The sequence below is a fragment of the Cygnus atratus genome, chromosome 6 (assembly GCF_013377495.2).
Source record: "Cygnus atratus isolate AKBS03 ecotype Queensland, Australia chromosome 6, CAtr_DNAZoo_HiC_assembly, whole genome shotgun sequence".
NCBI classification, from domain to species: domain Eukaryota; kingdom Metazoa; phylum Chordata; class Aves; order Anseriformes; family Anatidae; genus Cygnus; species Cygnus atratus.
Genome location: NC_066367.1, coordinates 5,487,888 through 5,506,175, shown reverse-complemented (window position 1 = coordinate 5,506,175; position 18,288 = coordinate 5,487,888). Strand labels below are relative to the sequence as shown.

The window sequence follows — 18,288 nt, the reverse complement described above, 5'->3', positions numbered from 1 at the left end:
AGGAACCCAAATCCAGCCTTGGCACTTGGTAAGAAGATGAACTAAAAGTTTATCTTCTCCCGGGCAGGCTGCTACTGTTTTACACGCTAAAACCTGACCCAGGTCGACTGCACTGAGGTACAGCCTACCTTCTGCAGTCAAAGACTCCTTATTTACAAGTGATAGTTTATTTAGTAGAGTTCCCCTGAGTAGCTAATGCTCAAACTAAGCTCTTTGCGGTAGCACATTCTTTCCCTTTAAGCCCTAGCAACTGGGTTTCAATGCACTGAAAATTCGTAAAATTCAGTACCACAGTTTTTGGGGCAGTCTTCAGAAAAAAACACGGAGTTGTGAGGAGTGGCTGACGTGAGGTTTAGGTACTACTTGAAAGTTGAAGTAGACTGGGAGAGTGTTTTTCTCTCTGATTTGTGATTGCCCAGCTTGTAGGTTGTCTAACATACTGATAGTATGGAAACTGCTGCTGTTACTAAGTGGGAAAGCACTCTCAGAGCAGTTATTTTCTTTCATGTGGTAGATAGCAGCAGAAGGTATCAACATGCACCAACACACTATCATGTTTCATCTCCACAAGACGTATTTCCCCACGAGCACACAGCAGTTCGGCACTCGAGTGCTCCGTGAGGGCGAGCAGCACAGCAAGCACTAGCTAGATCACATCCAGCTGCGGTCAGAGTGCGGGCAAGCTCCCCCAGCTCTCCTCTCTGGCAGCACGGCCTCGCTTCGCCCTCACACAGGCTGCGGGAGGCTGCCTGAGGGGATCTCCCCACTGCCCAAAATGGCGGCTGCCCCTCAACTGGCTGGGGCAGTTGGCACCTCCCCGCCTGGCGGTGCGCTGCCTGCCGGGACGCACCGGGCGCTGCCTTCCCAGCCTGCCCCGCGGCCCTGCCGCCTTCCGGTGCGGCCTCCCCGGCGGCGGCGGCGGCGGCGGCGGCGCTGCTGTCCCGGCCGGGCCGCGCGTCCCGTCCCGTCCCTGCCTCCGCCTCCTTCTGCTCCCTGCCGCCTCCTTCCCTGCCCGCCCGCAGCGGCAGCTGAGCCGCTCCCTCTGCCCGCCATGCCCCCCAAGAAGCAGCAGCAGCCGGCGGGGGGCAGCAAGAAGGCGGACCAGAAGAAGAAGGAGAAGATTATCGAGGTGAGGCCGGCCCAGGCCCGCCGCCGGGCCCCGAGAGCGCCGCGTTTGGGGGAGGTTTGTGGGGCTGTCATGTTGCTGCCTGCCGCCCCCCGGTACCGCCTTCGGTTCCCAGCCGGGCGCGTTGTGCCCAGAGCTACTCTGGCACCGAGGGGGCCCGGATAGGAGCGCTGTACTCAAGCCTCCCTATCCTCCCCGAGCCCAGCCCTCCAGGGGGTGGGTTGGCGTTCCCCACCCCATCCGAAAGGCAGCTCTGGTTTTCTGCGTACAGCTCGATCTGTGTGCCCAAGGAGGCATCGTTCGCAAAATCTTTCATAGAGGCTAAATGCAAAATTACCTGCGGACTAACCGGTAGTATCTCGTATTCTGTTTAAATTTCTGCTGTTTGGTTCCTAGGTAAAACCAGACTTTTAAAAAAGCAATAGGGCTGTTTGTGTGTGTTATTAGTGTAGTCATGCAAATACAATCCAAAAAATTAAGCTGAGAGTAGAAGGGGAGAGTGGTTATGCAAAACTAAATGTTTGCCTGCATCTGTTGGCAAGACAGCTAGTGAGGCAGGAGGTGTGTGTAAAACAAGTGTTTTAAACCTAGTGTTGCAGAATATTGTTTGTGTGTTTTTCATTTGGAAACTTAAGGTTAGACTCTGTTACTGTGGGCTTTGGTGTTTCTGATGTTCTTGCTGAGTCCAGCTATGTAGAAAAATTTTCCTTTCTACAAAGAAAAAAAAAAAAAAAACCTGTGGCTGAAAGGCAAAATACTTATATCATTGTTAATAATCACTACGTTACCTGATTCTGATGAACAGAATACAGATACTGCATGTGACGTTTGCCACAGAAATCAAATGTGTGAATTTTGGCGTTTCTCCTAAGTAAATTTGACACATTACAGAGCACTCAAACTAGTGTAAAGTAACAGAGGCCTAGCTGTAGTTGCTGTCAATAGGTGATACAATGTAAATGAAAACAGGGTCACTGGGGAACTGTTTCTTCTATGGTTTTCTTTTTCCGATACATTTCTTTATTGGTAGGATTTCCAAAGGTGTGTTTGAACTAAGCTAGTATCACTGGATGAACATCTGTTATTTGTTCCAGACGGGGGGAAGCTATCAAATCAAAGGCACAGATAGATTTTAAATGTGGGTATTTCAGTTACAGAGAACAATTTCTGTTTCAGATACATATGTGAAATGGAGCCATCCTTTTTCTTTTAATGAAAACTTTAATAGGTTTGGTATAGAAACTTGTCTCTAGCAATAAAACTGAAGATGTGGAGGAAGAATTGGCTCAGGCAGTGTAAACAGCAGCTTATTGCATCGGAGTTTAGGATATACAAACACCTGTCTGGACTTGATGTGGGGGAAGCACTTAACTAAATCAGTACTGTTAGAAAATGAAATGCTTACAAAATACTGGGGAAAAAAGAGGAAAATGTTTAATGCGGTAGCGTTGACCTCCATGACATGAAGATCGAAGATTTATGTATGAATACTTGAAGAGGGAAATAGTAAGTGGTTTCAAGCAGATAGAAGGAAAAAACAGTGTTTATGACTATTCAGTTTTCTTTTTTTTTTTTTTCCAGATGTAGCTTGGGTTGTAACCAAAAAGATCTTGCCTATTTGTCTTGAGGAGTCTTAAAACACTGCGTGCAAACACTTGCAGTAATATTTGGACATGAGTGGGTCTGGGGAGAAAAGCAATAGCTCACAAAGTAGCAGCATTTAGTACTGTCTTTGGAAAAGCAAATTTTAAAATTGTAGGAATAGGGAATACTGTCCATCTTGTTTCTTGGATTGGTCATGTTGCTAGATGAAATGTTTGTGTTTAAATGACAACCTGAGAGGAGTGGCAATGGTTTTGTTATGTTGGTGGGGTTTTTTTGGTAACAACTTAAATTTGTTCAACAGTTGGTTAATCTTAAATAATTTGTGCTCATCTTTTGACTTTTAGGACAAAACCTTTGGCTTAAAGAACAAAAAAGGTGCAAAACAACAGAAATTTATCAAGGCTGTGACTCACCAGGTTAAATTTGGTCAGCAAAATCCACGCCAGGTAAGCATTGCATCTGTAACGCTTTTCCTACTGGGTAGTGAAATCATCTTTACTGTACGTATTGATTGTCACAGAACACTCGAGTAGAAAACAAGTTGAAATGTTACCTAATGTATTGTGACAAGCACAGATGTAACTAGTCATGTTTAAAACACCACCTTTTGACTAGTCTCTTTGCAAAGCTTGTCTGTCTTTACGCAGGTACTCACAGCTCAGCTAATAGAGGCTATGAGTGTTTTTTTCTTTATGGAAAGAAAAAAACCAACACACTGAAGTGATGAGGGCATCTATACACGTAGTGTTCCAATATTAGCGCATTCGAGTTTAAGGCATACCTGAAAGTCATTGTAGCAAACTGACAATCAGCAAAAGTGCAGTTATGTATTCTTTCTTTCTCTTTTTTTGATTCTCACCTAATCTAAGAAATAGCAAACCATGAAAAATAAAAATAATTCCTATTAAATTGGGCATTGGGGTAAAGTTTGAAACAGTTACAGACTCTCGTGTGCTTGTTGTTCTACCCGTGGAAGTACTTACTATAATTTCAAGTGGAAACCAGTCTAACAATTGCATGTCTGCTTGATAAACTGGTCAGAGAAACTGAAATTTGGAGCCACTGCCACTACTGCTTTGCTCTTGTTTTGTACCGTGAAGTAAAATGTGATGTGGCTGAGTTATAATGTTTTGCTTAGTCAGAAAGCACAGATTTCACAGAAATATTCTAATGGATGCAAGCCAGGTCTCGCTGCTACAGTGCTAGAGAAGTTAGCTGCTAGGTATTCATGCAGCTTCCTGTTATATGAATAAGCCTACAGAATAATGACTTTTGCGTCAGCTAACCTCGTGATGTCATGGTGCTAAATTCCTTACATAACATTAGGATAATCTAATAAATGTCAAATACAACTTTAAAGTTGATGCTCATGTCATGACGTAAACTTCTTGAAGTGGTAAGGATTATTTGATGTCGCTTTGAAAACATGGATGTTACTCAAGCAGTCCTTCTGAAATTATCTCAAGTCCCTGAATCCTGTAGCAGTTACAACAATACTATATCAGTCAAAAATTATTATTAATTAATAATTAATATTATTGAGTCAAAAATAATTTGTTTTTCAAATACTCTTAGCTATTAACTGGTGGATTCTAATGTTAGAAGCTAGTTTCAGGACAGTTTATACCTGTCTCATCTTGTAAAATACTTTTCAGTATTTAAATCTGTCAAGATTTAAAAACCAAATCAACTCTCTTCATCTTTATGCTTCTGGAATCCTAGGGTGAATCAAAAGCTTTCTTGAACTCTGTTCTTTTTTTTTTTTTTTTTTAATCAGATCTTTTTTTTTGTACTTGTGTGTGGGCCTTCATGCTATGTAAAATAGGATTTGGGAATTTGCAGTAGAACAGTATTCAGTAAGTGGACTAAATAAACCAATTCTATTGTAAAACAGTTTGGCACTTTGTTACCAAATTGATCGTGAAAACAAAGCTTTTTAATATTACACTGTGTTTTACCAATAATGTACCCCAAATATTTGTTCAGTTGTGTTGGAGTCCCACTAGCTTCTCTTAAGGATGAGTCAAATCAGCTAATTGTGCTGTGTTTCTGATGTGTCCTTTTTCATCTGTCTTCATCCTTCTGTACCAGTCTGGTACTAGGTACAAGCCTTTTCTGGCTTATCCAAAAAAGGGTAGGGCAGAGACAACTTTTTTGTGTTTTACACAAACCTTTCCTTTCCTAGATGAACTTGGTTTTTAGTCCTACCCCCCCGAGTACCTCTAAAACCTTAAATTAATAAAAATATGTTCTTGCTTAGAAATTACTGTGTATTGTTGAAACACTGATTTGTTGAGTTCATATAGGTTTAAACAAATAGTGTTCCAAAAGCAGTTGTCTACTTCTACAGACAAATACATGGATATGCTACTGGTATATGTGACAAGAATAAAATAGCACATGGGATACAAATGAGAAGAGAAGCTTTTTGCACGGATCTTGAAGTACCTGGACAGATTAGTTGCACTGCTAAAGCATCACAAAAGAGCAGCTAACTTTTCCTTTCCTCATTGTCCATCTTGCACTTGATTTTACTAGCTGGTAAAGGTGGAATAGAGGTAGCAGCATGCCATCCAGTAGTACCAGCATCTCAGACCTTTGACAGGTTCTGTTTGAAGTGTTTTGTTTGAAATGTCACTGCCACTAGACGGCGTTCCCAGTTCATAAAAGGGCAGGAGTTATGAGAAATGAAGAAACAGGCTCCCTGTCTGCACTCCCCTCCCTTGCTAATTGAGAATGATTTGCTGTGCTATTTTAATTTACCATTCATATAAAGTGAGTAATGGCATTCTAATTTTCTATTAATAATTTCAAATTGGGGTCATTGTAGGCTGCTCAAACAGAAAGTGAAAAGAAATTAAAGAAAGAAGATAAGAAAAAAGAATTACAAGAATTAAATGAACTCTTCAAGCCCGTGGTTGCTGCACAGAAAATTAGCAAAGGTATGAGTAACTGAAACTTCCCTTATGTTCTGTTTTCACATGTTTACTTCAGGTAAAATAACCTGCTAAAAATGCCAGCTCACTGGCAAGTAGATAGGTCATTTCTTTCTTTATATAGTGTATGGAGTATTTTGTCTGTAACTGCTTGGCATTTTATTAGGAACTCTTGTGGGGTTACTGGATCTTTAGAATACTGAAGGCTATATTGATATTGACAGGAAAGCTATAAATACTTGTCCAGTAGATATGTTTCTACTGCCTTTCATTTCTTACTTCCTGGTGGTCAAATAGTTATGTCAGTGTGATGGTATTTACTTCAAAACTGTAGTTAGTGGTTGAATAGTTCATATTGTAACAACATGTTTATTTTGAAGGCCATGACCAGCCACCTGATTTCTTTATAAAAGAAAATAAATGATCTGAATGGGTGTGGATTTGGTTAATATAATTTATTATAGCATGTTACTGATTATGTTACAGAAACGTTGACATTGAAAATATGCTTTGACATGTATTAGAGGCAAAACCAGTTTGTTGTACAGGGAAGAATTTGCATAGAGTGATATCTACTATACGAATAGTTTGTTCAGGCACATGCTTCTACCATAGTTATTTAAATAGTCAAATGTCAGCTTCGAAATTCAGTGCAAATATCCCGCTGTATGAACTATAATGACACTTTTATCTCCTTGAAGGAAGGAGAGGTGATGAACTCCACATGAAATAACTTTAATGTTAAACAACGTGTTTTCATTCTATGCAGATCCTGAAGATGGAATCCTAGACATTGTGCGTCAGAACTTTTAAGATGTAGCTTTTGCTCCAGATTAGTGTTTTGCTTATAAAAATTATTAAAATATGACAATTTTCTTCACCCAGGTGCTGATCCCAAATCTGTAGTTTGTGCTTTCTTCAAGCAAGGGCAGTGCACTAAAGGAGACAAGTGCAAGTTTTCTCATGATTTGTCTTTGGAAAGGAAGTGTGAAAAACGAAGTGTTTACATTGATGCAAGAGATGAAGACCTTGAAAAAGGTATATAATGCTTCTATAAAATGATAGATAAAAGATGGCTATTCTGATTTTGCAATTGGATTTTTAAGATTAAATGAGTTGTGTTGTGTTATATGATCCTGAAGAACCTGGCTGAAGACCAAGGCAACCCGTACTGCTGTTTGAAAGGAAGAACAGTGAAACATGATTTTAAAAACTGTCTCGGAAGTATTTTTTTAGAAGATATTTTGAAAAAGTATCACATAATGGTCTTGGATGGTGTATTTTAAACTCTGTTATGTGAAGTGTTATGTTATACAAGTAGCAGTTTGTATGGTGTTTGATCTTTATTGTAGTTGCTAATTTTGTGTAAGTTCTCCAAAATGCGAGTGCATAAGGAGCAAGTGTAATGAGCAACCATAGCTGACAGAACTGTTTCTAGTGTTTGCCAGTTGTTTTTTTTTTTTTGTTTGCGGTTTTTAAATTCAAGATGCTTGCGATTTTTTTCTGAGTTTTCATTTCCTTTTCCCAAATCATTTGCTGGCAAAGTACTCTGGCTTTTACTTTGCCTTAGCAAGGGTTAGGGATCTTATATTAAAATAAATTATTCTGGTTTTCCACAACAAATCAGGTCTCTGACCCTATGCAAATTCTAGCTTCTGTCTTCCTACATGAGTGTGATTGGATCCTGTAGATGCTACTGTCCTACTGTTGCTATTAATAATCTTGCTTCTTTTGATGGCACGTTTTTTTAACACTGAAAATTTGGTATGATCTCTTTAAATCCTTAAGTTATGTTGTCTGTTCTTCTGGACATTAGCGTCCAGCCTTCTCTTTTATTCCGTCATCTTGTTCTTCTCTCCCCTTTTCTATTCCAGGTAATGTACATAGGGAATGACATGTTTCTTAGTCTTTAACTGAAACACACTTTATGCATGTCAAAAGACAAGCTTCTAAGGTTTTTGAGGAAAAGGTCTTGTGAGCATCATAGGAAAGTCTGACAAGTTCACTACAGAAGTCTGAATTTATTTCTCATTCTGTAGATTAACCAAAATGTAAGAATTACTTATTAAAGCTGTTATTCAGGAGAAAAGCAACAGGACAGTGCTACTTAGTGTTTGTCATGTTTGTGAAATGACCTGTTGTCTTATTCTAGATACAATGGATAACTGGGATGAGAAGAAGCTAGAAGAGGTGGTGAACAAGAAGCATGGTGAGGCGGAAAAGAAAAAACCCAAAACTCAAATAGTATGTCTTTTTGTCCTTTTTTTTCATTGAGTTGTAGTATGTGTTATTTAGCAGCAGAGAAAAGCTAGTTCAGTCATTTGTAGTTCCTGATCTCTGACTTGAAGAGTATTCTTTAGTTTGTGCACTAAATGGTATGATACCTTTCTGTTGTTCTTTGGGACTACTTCACCTTATTTTCAATACCAAATAATTACATATTCTATTGATTCTCCCTAAATTTGCAAAAATTAAACTTTGGTGTTTGTGTTACGAATTGCTTGTGAAAAGTTCCAGAATGGTCTATCTTTACCTCAGGATCATGAGCTGGAACATGTAACATCTGAGGCTGGTTACATTTATTTTGATTAAAAGTACACTGGTGTTGGTGGGCTGGAATAGAAAGATTGTTAGCATGCTTTTACATGTGCTGCTCGGTTTACAAAGTACCCAGTTGCCAGTCTTCTGAGTCATCCTGTCTTTCTGAGATTGATTGATAACAAGGGAAAAAAGCCATTGGAATACCTGATAGTTTTAGATAATTACCTGCACTTCCTTTGTCTACCCTTTTTAATAGCAGTGCATTTCACATGTTTCTTATCTTCAGTTTTGAGCACACGTGGCTGATTTACTGTACTTATGTAGTAGCTATACTAGTATAAACGGGGATGAAAAGAGAATGCAGTGCTAGTGACCTTTGTTTTATGCAGGTCTGCAAATATTTTCTTGATGCTATTGAAAACAACAAATATGGATGGTTTTGGGTCTGTCCGGGTGGCGGAGACAATTGTATGTATCGCCATGCGCTCCCTCCAGGTTTTGTATTAAAAAAAGACAAAAAGAAGGAGGAAAAGCAAGATGAAATTTCCTTAGAAGATCTAATAGAAAAAGAGGTAAAGTTGTCAACAAGGTACCTGTTGGTGGTGTTTGTTTTCATTATACTGAAAAGAAGATAAAATTTAAATAACTTCCTAATGAATAATTGAAAAGTATAAAATGGTTTTATAGGCTCTATGGGCTAGGGTGAGGGACACGTAGCAATTAACTCATGTTTTTTATTTCAGTAAGTAATTTTCTAAATTAGGTCTGAATATTTACTGTTAGGGTGGATATCCCTAATCCTGTTTTAGGGGCTTTCTCTTTCTTGCTATTTCTCTTTTTATCTGTTACAACTGCTTCTATGGGCCTTCCTCATCCCCAGTTCACTGCTTTCTTGGTTGTCACATAACTCAGTCATGCGGAAGCAACACTAAGAACAGTGCCTCCTAAAGACGTTTCAGCTCTGCTTCTGGCACTGTTGCCTGTCAGTGTCAGTTTGAGGAGAACCTAAACTAATGCCGTTGGTTTCTTTCCTCTTACACTTTTCGTGTTAGCTTTCATGTCAACTCATCTCACTAACTGGAAAATCGTGCGTGGAGTCAAACTTTATGTTGATGGGGCATGTTTAACAGTGGTAAGAGTGCAGAAGGAATTAGAAAGAAATGTTTTTAATTAGATTCTGGAAAAGAGTAATTAAATCTTTAATTTGATATATAGCCCTTGGAAGCAATTTCTACCATTAATCAGTCTTTTTACTTGACAGCGTGCTGCCTTAGGACCAAATGTTACCAAAATCACTTTAGAGTGTTTCATTGCATGGAAGAGAAGAAAAAGACAAGAAAAAATTGATAAGGCTGAGCAAGATATGGAAAGGAGGAAAGCAGACTTTAAAGCTGGCAAAGCATTGGTGGTACGTTCTACACTTCAATTCTTAATATAAGAAGAAAGAGTAAATGAGTTTTGCATTAAGGTAGCTGCCTTGGAATTGTTTTGTTTTTTTCTTTCATTTTCCTTAATGGCAGTTAGAATTCTGTGAAGTGATAAATTAAATTTTTCTGTTAATAGATTAGTGGACGCGAAGTATTTGAGTTCCGACCGGAGTTGGTTGATGCAGATGATGAAGAAGCAGATGATACCCGCTATACTCAAGGAACAGGAGAAGATGATGAGGTAAAGAACACTGGTAACTCAAATAATATTTCAAGTTACAATATTGCAATTTACATGCAAGCTTTGTAAGTTTTTTTGGAGAGCTTAGTAAAACTTAATTTGAGAGTGCAACTCTTCCAGCATATTAACTGCACTGTGTTCATAATTGAACACTGCTACAGAATATATTTTCTCAGTTCTGGTGTCAAAAGGAAGATGAAAAAATATGTAGAAAAACCACTGAAATTAGAATTTCTGTGGAAGCGTCATTTATAGAGAGCATCTTGGTGTACTTTTCAGGTGGAAGATCCCGTGTGCATAAATGATGTAGATTTGAGCCTGTATGTCCCGAAGGCTGTCGATGAGACTGGTATTACTGTGGCTAGTCCTGAGCGATTCAGCACATACACTTCAATAGAAAGAGATGGTAAGTTCATTATTTAGGCGTCACTTTTAAGGGAATGAGTTGTTAAATGCTTCCCAAAAAGCAGGTAGAAATGAGTTCTTGATTCTCCAAAAAGCATCATTTGTTATTTTATTTAATTAAAAAAATATGATCATGGCGTTTGTCGTTACTAAAGGTACTGCTTCTAGGAAATGCTATACACTTTACATTTTTCTGAAATTCAACTTTAAATAAAAGGTAGTGTGTTTCGCCACTTTAAGAAAATCCATGCAACACCTGTTTATTTGGGCAATTCCCCCTTCTTTTCATATTTAGTAAACAACCAAATGAATAATATCAAAAAAATCCAAGCTTCTCTTAATATTTTTCTATCTATCTTAGATTAACTTGTAATTTCTTCAAGTAAAGACTTTATCTTTCTGCACTTGTGGAATGCATACCCCAATTTTTAAGGTTAACCTGAGTCTTCAAAGTGCAGATGTTGAATTGGGAGTAACTCATTGTTTGACCCAGTTACAGAAATAGTAGTTAGTATTTGAGTTTTTTTTCAACCTGTTCTAATTAATGATCCAAGCCTGTGTATTAATTGGATACATGCAGTTTAGCCTATAGAAGTTCACATAGGTAAATTGAAACCATATAAAGAAGTGATGATTTCAAAAATTTCAGAGCCTCTTTAGTAGGATTGTGAACGAGTGATTAAGAAATTTTTGACATTGACATGTGTAAAATCAATATTTTTGTTATTTTCAGATAATAAATTAAGTGAAGCTTCTGGCGGTGAGATAAACAGCAGTGAGCAAAACGATTTAGAGGAAGATAATGATGGAGATGGGGAGTTGGAAAATGGAGTAATTGATGCAGTTCCAGTTGATGAAAATCTTTTTACTGGCGAGGACTTGGATGAACTAGAAGAAGAACTAAACACTCTTGATTTAGAAGAATGAATTAAAAAGCTCAGGTGCGGATTAAAATCTATGTGACAAAGTGAAAACTGACTACATTTTTTTTCTCCCTTTTGAATAGAATTCTTAAACAGGATGTTTATCGTTACCCAGCTGATTCTGATGGGCACGTGATATACCAGGAGTATTTTCTTTCAATCTCATCTACTCCAATCTTGACTATGATCACAGTAAAATATTCAGAGTAATTCGTAATTACCTGACAGCTGAATTTGCAGAAAATTAGATGGTATATTTCAACTAAAAGTAGGAAGTGTAACTGCTTTGCCAGTGTGCAAGTGTAAGTGGGCATGCTGATACCAGGTACAGTATGAAATCAAAGGGAACGTTCTTTACCAGAACTTCATTTTTAATAGCGATTGTATTGATTTAGAAACTGCCTGAAGTATTTTTAGGCAGTATACTAATGGAGCTGATGCAGATTATGCTTCTTGAAGTTCTGATTAGCTTTACTTGATCAGCTGGATGCTGAGGATACAGATTGTGAACTGATATATCATACAGTACAGCGATACGGTGCCCTCCGTTTAAAATGTTTTAAACTTTCCCACCGCCTTTTGCCAACAAAACTGTAAATAAAAATTATCAACTTTAAAAGACCCGTGTTGATTTTTCTCTCTTAAGTGAGGATATGACAGCAAACTGTTAACTTCATTTTTTAATACACTGATAAACACTTTATCTCCAGTCCTGATACAGTAATGCAGATGTTGGCTTAAGTTAAATTAGTGCTAATTGCAATTAGATTTTTTTCTACACATTGTGCAGCCTGTAAAATTGAGCAAACTTACAGATTTAAAAAGTGACTTTTTTTTCCCTCCTCCTGTTCTGCTCTCCTACCTATCCATTAACAGTTTTAATACACCATACGACACTTGCTGCAGTTTCCGGCTCATGCTTTCCTCACTGTGTTTGTATGTTAGTTAAGACTGGGAGCTCTGCAGAGCAGGGAGGTTATGGTCTAACAAATGCCTGTCAGATCATTGGTGTTCTATAAATAACACCAAATTGTGCAGTAATAACACTCACCTCAAAGTGGAGCAGTGGATTTCATTGTGTACCCTGCAGGGGGCAGTTATTCAGGTTTAAATAAGTCAATATGCCCTTTGAAAATTTATCAAAACCTTACCATAAGGACTTTCCTGTAGCAGTGCTTTTTCAGGGGGGCCATAGGTTATGCCTCATTGCCATGGTACTAAATGTGTATAACAGTACTGCGGTTCTAATGATACTGTTTATAGCAATGTTTTTCTAAAGTTTTCAAGTTACTTCCTAAAGACTGTTAAGGTTCATGGCATTGTTAGTGAGCTTACTTGAACCGCTTTTGAGTGGTAATACTAGCTTTAATGGTTATTTTTGACACTGCTGAATCAACTCTTATTAATGCTATTTCTAAAATAGCTGATTTTTTTTGCCCTTTTGGGGATCTTTGTGGATTTTTTTTCTTACAGGAACAAGAAGCAGTGTTTAGGAAGCAGAGACCTACTGAAATTGATTTGTAACTGTAAGTGTTTAAGGAGAAGCTGCAATATCAGATAATAAACGTTTATTTCTGGAGAATTTTCTCCTGTGGCCATAAGTAAAGTGTTGAGAGATTATTGTATTACACTGGCCAGCGACAGGATACCTGGATATCAGGACACTTAGAATGCAATTCATATTTGAATGTATGATGCATAATTTTTCAGAGTTGTATATTTTAAATGGGAATAAAAGTAATTTAATCATTATTAAGGACAAAAATGATTTTTGTCTTGGAGGCTGGTATTTTGTGTGTAATAGTGATTTCTGTTATGCTGATCTGTTTCACTGATCTAAAAATCTTAGGTCTTCACAACTGTGTTAAACATTAGGACAGTGGCCTTCTATACTATTTAAATACACTGAATATCCATGAGTTGAAGAAAAAGTTACTTTCATGGGCAGGAGGTATTTCATGTTAATATTTCTTACTGGATGACATTCCTCAACTGTTTTTTATGAAGGGGCTGGGGGGGTGTTAATATTGATAAACTTTGGATGAAGTAGTGGTACTTTTTGTGGTGATTCAGTACTGTAAATATTAGATTGTTTTCATTTCACAAATAGATTATATAGAAAGAACTTGCACATACAAATTAGTGTATTTTATGAATACTTTTGCAATTCTTTAGTCAGATGCGTAGAATGAGTGTGGAAGTATAAATCAGACATCTTGAATGCTGATTTCAAGCTATTTCGTAATGTTTATGAGCCTTAAGGAGAAAAAAAAAATCACCCAACTATAATAAGCTACGCAAACTGAAATATTTTTATACTTGCGTTTCTTGCAAAAACCATACTTGGAAGCTTCATGAGCAGTATTTGTTGTTCCATGTGTTGCTTTGGAATAACTTGCTGAAACTCTAGGGGTGATTGACTAAAGCAAAAATCTGACAAGGTTAGATCTTTGTTTACCTCACAGTGAAATTATTACAGCCCTAAGTTGAGAGAATGAAATTGCTCATATGTAAATATATCTCATATATATATTCACCTAAATATCTCAGGAGAAATACCCCCTGAATAACATCAAAAAGAGTAAGATCACTGGAAAACTGAGACCTGGGAAGGCCAAAGGAATAGCAAGAAACTTTTAACAGCATTGGTACTGTATCAGACAGGGAGACTGCTTATCGCTCCAAAAAGCAGGCACATGGACTAGAAAGAGACAAGAACAGGGCGAGCCCATACACTTCTCAGCAGTCATACATAGTCTCCTTTTTCTGTCTAGACCATTTCCTCAACCCAGTTGTACTTTGTGTCCCTCAGTGGCTTTCTCTTTACAGTATGTGCCGCCTTCTCCCCCTTGAATCTCTATACATATTTCGCATCTCTTAGAATGTCAACAGCTCTCTTCTATGTCTTGTTTGGAACATGACTCGTATTAGCTTGTGTTGTTAGTTCTCTTGGGGAAAATGCTTGGCGGAAACAATATCCTATGTCTTGCTTTGTTTTGACTTGATGCCAAGCAGAGTAAGTGTATATTTAATTAAAAAAAAAAAAGGGTAGTTTCTGGTATATTTCAGTTTTGAAGAACACAAACTCCTACTGAGTTTCCAAGCTAGCAACATTTTTTTTTAAACAGAATTAGAAACTCTACCTCTTTATGGTGCTCAAGTTTTTGCTACGAATGGGCCTTAATCAGCAAAATCCTTAATGAAGCAAATAGTCTTTGCTCCTGGTTATGTACCGGATGTGTTTTATGTATCTATAATCCCATTAAGTGCTTTTTGTAGTGATATCTGCAAATCACCTTTCTCTTTTCCCGCATGCTGGTATTAGAGACTTAGAAGTGACCTTGGCTTAGTTCTGTCACTTCTATTTTTTTGCCTTTCAATAGATGCTCTGTCTTTTTACAGAGAGTGGGTGTTGCTGGTGTTAGCAGTAAGGCCAAGATGTTTTATTCATTTATGATGTTATAGCCCTAATATTTGAACACAATGGGTTCCTTCATAGCACGCTATTAAAATGAATGGTGAAAATAATCACTCCTTTCGATTATAAGTACCAGCATTCCATTTGTTTAGTGAAAGGGACTTCAGTAATCTTTATTTTACGTTTGTGATTGAAAACTCTTCAGCAGTGTAATACACTTGAGAAAGGTTGGCATGCAAGTGTACTCAATCAGACTTAAAAATATGAGATGAGCTCCTAAATTCGAGGAAGATAGAATGGAAAACCAAGTATTACAACTAGCCTTTTAGAAACTGTTAAATTGCTATAAAAACACATGGGAAGATGCAAAACATTCCTGAAGGGCAAAGATGAGCAAATTGTTCTAGTACAAAGTTAACAAGGCAAAATCATAATCTTTGTACCGTAAGCCATGAGGGAAATCTGTTCTACCAATGCTACATCACTGGACCTGTGTTGGAATGAAACTGTATTGTCTGTGTGTGATAGCTTTTTAGAGCATTTTTTGTAGTTGTAAAACCAGTTGAAAACCAGCTAAAGTCTGACCCCTAATAAAAAGTAACAGGTTTGCTGTTCCAGGAGACTTCTGGTCCTGTTCATGTTTGATCTCCATTTCTGCTTAATTCCTTAGTTTACGTCCTGACCCTGGGGCTGTCACTGTTGTGCTCTGGATGCTGCATTTAAAGAATGTCTCTAGGACATTACTGTATTTGGGTGTCTACAAGATAATACGAGTCTGTCATAAACTCTCTATCAGTTTTCTACTAATCCTGGAAAAGTTTAATGTTTCAAGTACTTTAGGTGTCATGGCTAGGGAACAGTAGACTTAAAATAATTTTTTTTAAATGGTGATTTCATATCCACTTACAGTTCCATGGTTTCAACTTAATGCTTCCTTAAAGTCTCAGGCACAAATGAGATAATAGTGACGTTTCTAGACAGGAAACTTTTAATCTGCCCTATTCATCACCTTCTTTTGCGTCTTCTCTTCCTTCCACCAGAGGCTTTGCTAACTGACCTCTCTTGGTGGGACTGCTGTGCGAGCCAGCTGGCTGTGTTAGAGCAGGCGGCATCCGAGGCTCCGCAGTGCCCAGCGGTGTTCTCTCCTGGGGCAGCTCCGGGGCTTGGTTTACAAGCGGAGAGAGGGGTCAGAAGGGACACAGCAAAGATGTGATCTTGGTAAACATGTCAGATGAGTCAAAGCGATGAGAGGGAATAAGCTATAAGGGATCGAAAGGAGTTGATTTAGCCATGGTTACCTCACTTTTGTCACCTTTTTTCTTGACTAGGAAGTTAGTGGGTGTCGAAAACTGTGCTTTGAGTCAGTAGTATCACCCCTACGGTGGTCTCTTCAATCTTCTTGCTGTCAATACAGAAAGTCTGGATTCTATAAATAGCAATTTTACATTTTATGTCCCCCAGTGTGTCTTCCACACAGGAAACATCAAGTTAGTTTGACAGAATATTTGCTATAAATAGATGGATGCACATTCTTTGCACGTATGGGAAGCAGGAAGAAGTGAAACAAGAACCCATACATGGTAAAAAAAGGAAAAATCTTTTAAATGTGCTCTTTATTCTTTACAGCATAGAAGTGTCTGCATATTCTATTACTAAGAACTTGTCAGCCGTAACGGGCAGACTTCTTGTGATAGAAGCAGAAAGAAAACTTCCATTCCAGAAATTCTTTCATCAGCAGTACCCAGCTAGGAGCCTATTGGAACAAAATCTTCGCTATTGCAGGTTAATGTATTCAAAGCAAACAGTAGTAACTTAAAAGAAAATAAAAATAAATGCTAGAATCCCTAGAGACTTGATTCTGTGTTGATCTGTTATTTTTAGCTTTATTCTTTTACTTAAATATGCTTTTTTCCCTCTAACTCAGCATACAGTCACCAGTATGTTTCGTAAACAATGAGATCCTTTGGTTTAATATTAATTCCAGACAGGACAATATTTCTTGGGTATAGATGATCAAAGTACAATGGTTTTTGGAGTGAGGCTGAGTGTGGGTTCTTGGTTCCCTTTGGGAGAAGGGTGATTTTGTTGTTTGGGTTCACTTTGGATAGGAAAGAGGAGGAAGTTTGAGCTCTGAGGCATTGTGTAAGATGATAAAATATTTTCTGAAGTCTAGAGGCTAGAGCTGATGGTTGAGCTGCATTATCATGCCTGGGTTCAAACACTTAACACTCTTTTTGAGAGAGAGGGAAATATCTTTTTCTTGATCAGTTTATCTTAGTGCTATCTTTTAGTGCTTTTGTATTTGAGTGTAAAAGAATATTCAGAAAAAAAAAACAATTTAATTGGAGCATTTCTGAAGTATTACCCTGTCATAATACACCTTTCCGTATCAGCTAGAAAGGAACTCAGCACTAATTTCTCTGCCTTTCAATCTATTTGTTCTGTATGTTAATATTTTGCTATATACTCCTTCAACACATGCAAAACATGAAGTCATTGCTAAGCACTGAGAAGTCTGAAGATATTTTTTTTCCCTCATTGCTAACTAAGGAATTCTTCAGAGGTTTTAAAGTTGGTTTTGTTCCAAATCCTTTGGCAAGAATGTGGAAGTGCCCGTGAAGTACAGAAGCACTAGAGGACCGATGGTTCAAGACAAGATGTGGCATTATGTTTCTGGAAGAGTTAATGCAGAAGCAAAAACGGCCACTCTTTGAGATAGAGCTTTATTAAATTACTTCAAAAATGCATGACAAAAAATAATGAAATGTGTGAAAAATTCTCTAGAACTAGGAAATAGGAAGAAAAAGTTGTACATAAACTGTCGCACTTTTACTAAATATAAGATTATGTACACTAATGACAGGAATGGCAATATCTCTATAACAGGAAGCAGTGACCTCCGGTACTTCTGTATAACCAGAGGCAGGCAAGAATGTCAGAAAACTAGAAAATGCCTCGTCTTCTGGAAATTCTCCATAATTGGAAATTTAAGAGAAAGTGACCTGTCTTCTGCGCCTACAGTGCCTACAGCACTGCTGCTGGGAAGTGCTCTGTTTCTCTGTGCTCCTAGCAGAAGACAGTTTCAAAAGTATTTCTGCCAGATATAGTCACTTTCTAAGTAGAAACTGAGTGTAGGTTCTAGTAATGTGTTCTATACTTTGTTTTGTTTTGTTTTTTTTTCTGGCTGATAGTTGTATTTTGTAAATGTAAAGAAGTACAGTAAAATTAATGAGATATACTGTGCAATTTACGTTTTCTGGAAAGAAAAAAGCAGCTACAAAAAAAATGGAGGAGAGCGTGATGAAAAGATGGTAGAGATTACTGTTTATTTATATGAGTGTAATATTAGCACTCTTGTGCCTGCTGCTTACTTACCAGCTCCGCAGGATCAAAACAGAAGGGGGGATGTGGGAGAAGTGCAGTTGTGATCTGATAACGGCATCGGCCCATACAGGAGCTGTCACGGTGGCAGCACCTAGTACAGGGAGGCCAAGCTTCATCATGCAGTGAGCTACATAAATGCAATGTGACTACAGCCCTTTGACAGGGGCAGGAGAAGCAGGAATACAGAAACATCCTCTATATGTAATATGCATGTTCCACACAGGATGATAGAGCAAAGAAAGCCTGCGACTTCGATATTTCTGCTTGTCTGTTCTCTGTCTG

General features: G+C 38.0%; 1 protein-coding gene across 2 annotated transcripts; it reads left to right on the top strand.

Annotated features, from left to right (window-relative positions):
* Positions 1-872: 872 nt before the first annotated feature.
* On the top strand, positions 873-12,963 carry ZC3H15 (zinc finger CCCH-type containing 15). 2 transcript variants are annotated; one of them, XM_035571544.2, is made up of 11 exons: positions 873-1,129; positions 3,076-3,177; positions 5,562-5,673; positions 6,553-6,705; positions 7,820-7,911; positions 8,598-8,780; positions 9,470-9,616; positions 9,772-9,876; positions 10,156-10,282; positions 11,015-11,222; positions 12,678-12,963. In XM_035571544.2, exons 1-10 carry the CDS (start codon positions 1,052-1,054, stop codon positions 11,206-11,208), a joined length of 1,293 nt encoding a protein of 430 aa, XP_035427437.1. In that variant the 5' UTR covers positions 873-1,051; the 3' UTR covers positions 11,209-11,222; positions 12,678-12,963. The 2 variants fall into 2 exon arrangements, with proteins under 2 accessions (XP_035427437.1, XP_050567600.1); XM_050711643.1 differs by lacking the exon at positions 12,678-12,963 and having other exon boundaries at positions 11,015-12,109.
* Positions 12,964-18,288: the final 5,325 nt, after the last annotated feature.

Coding starts and splice junctions, on each gene's coding strand:
- ZC3H15 (XM_035571544.2), top strand. CDS start 1,052: ATGCCCCCCAAGAAGCAGCAGCAGCCGGCGGGGGGCAGCAAGAAGGCG. Junction 1,130..3,075: donor AGAAGGAGAAGATTATCGAG/GTGAGGCCGGCC, acceptor TTTGACTTTTAG/GACAAAACCTTTGGCTTAAA. Junction 5,674..6,552: donor TGCACAGAAAATTAGCAAAG/GTATGAGTAACT, acceptor TTCTTCACCCAG/GTGCTGATCCCAAATCTGTA.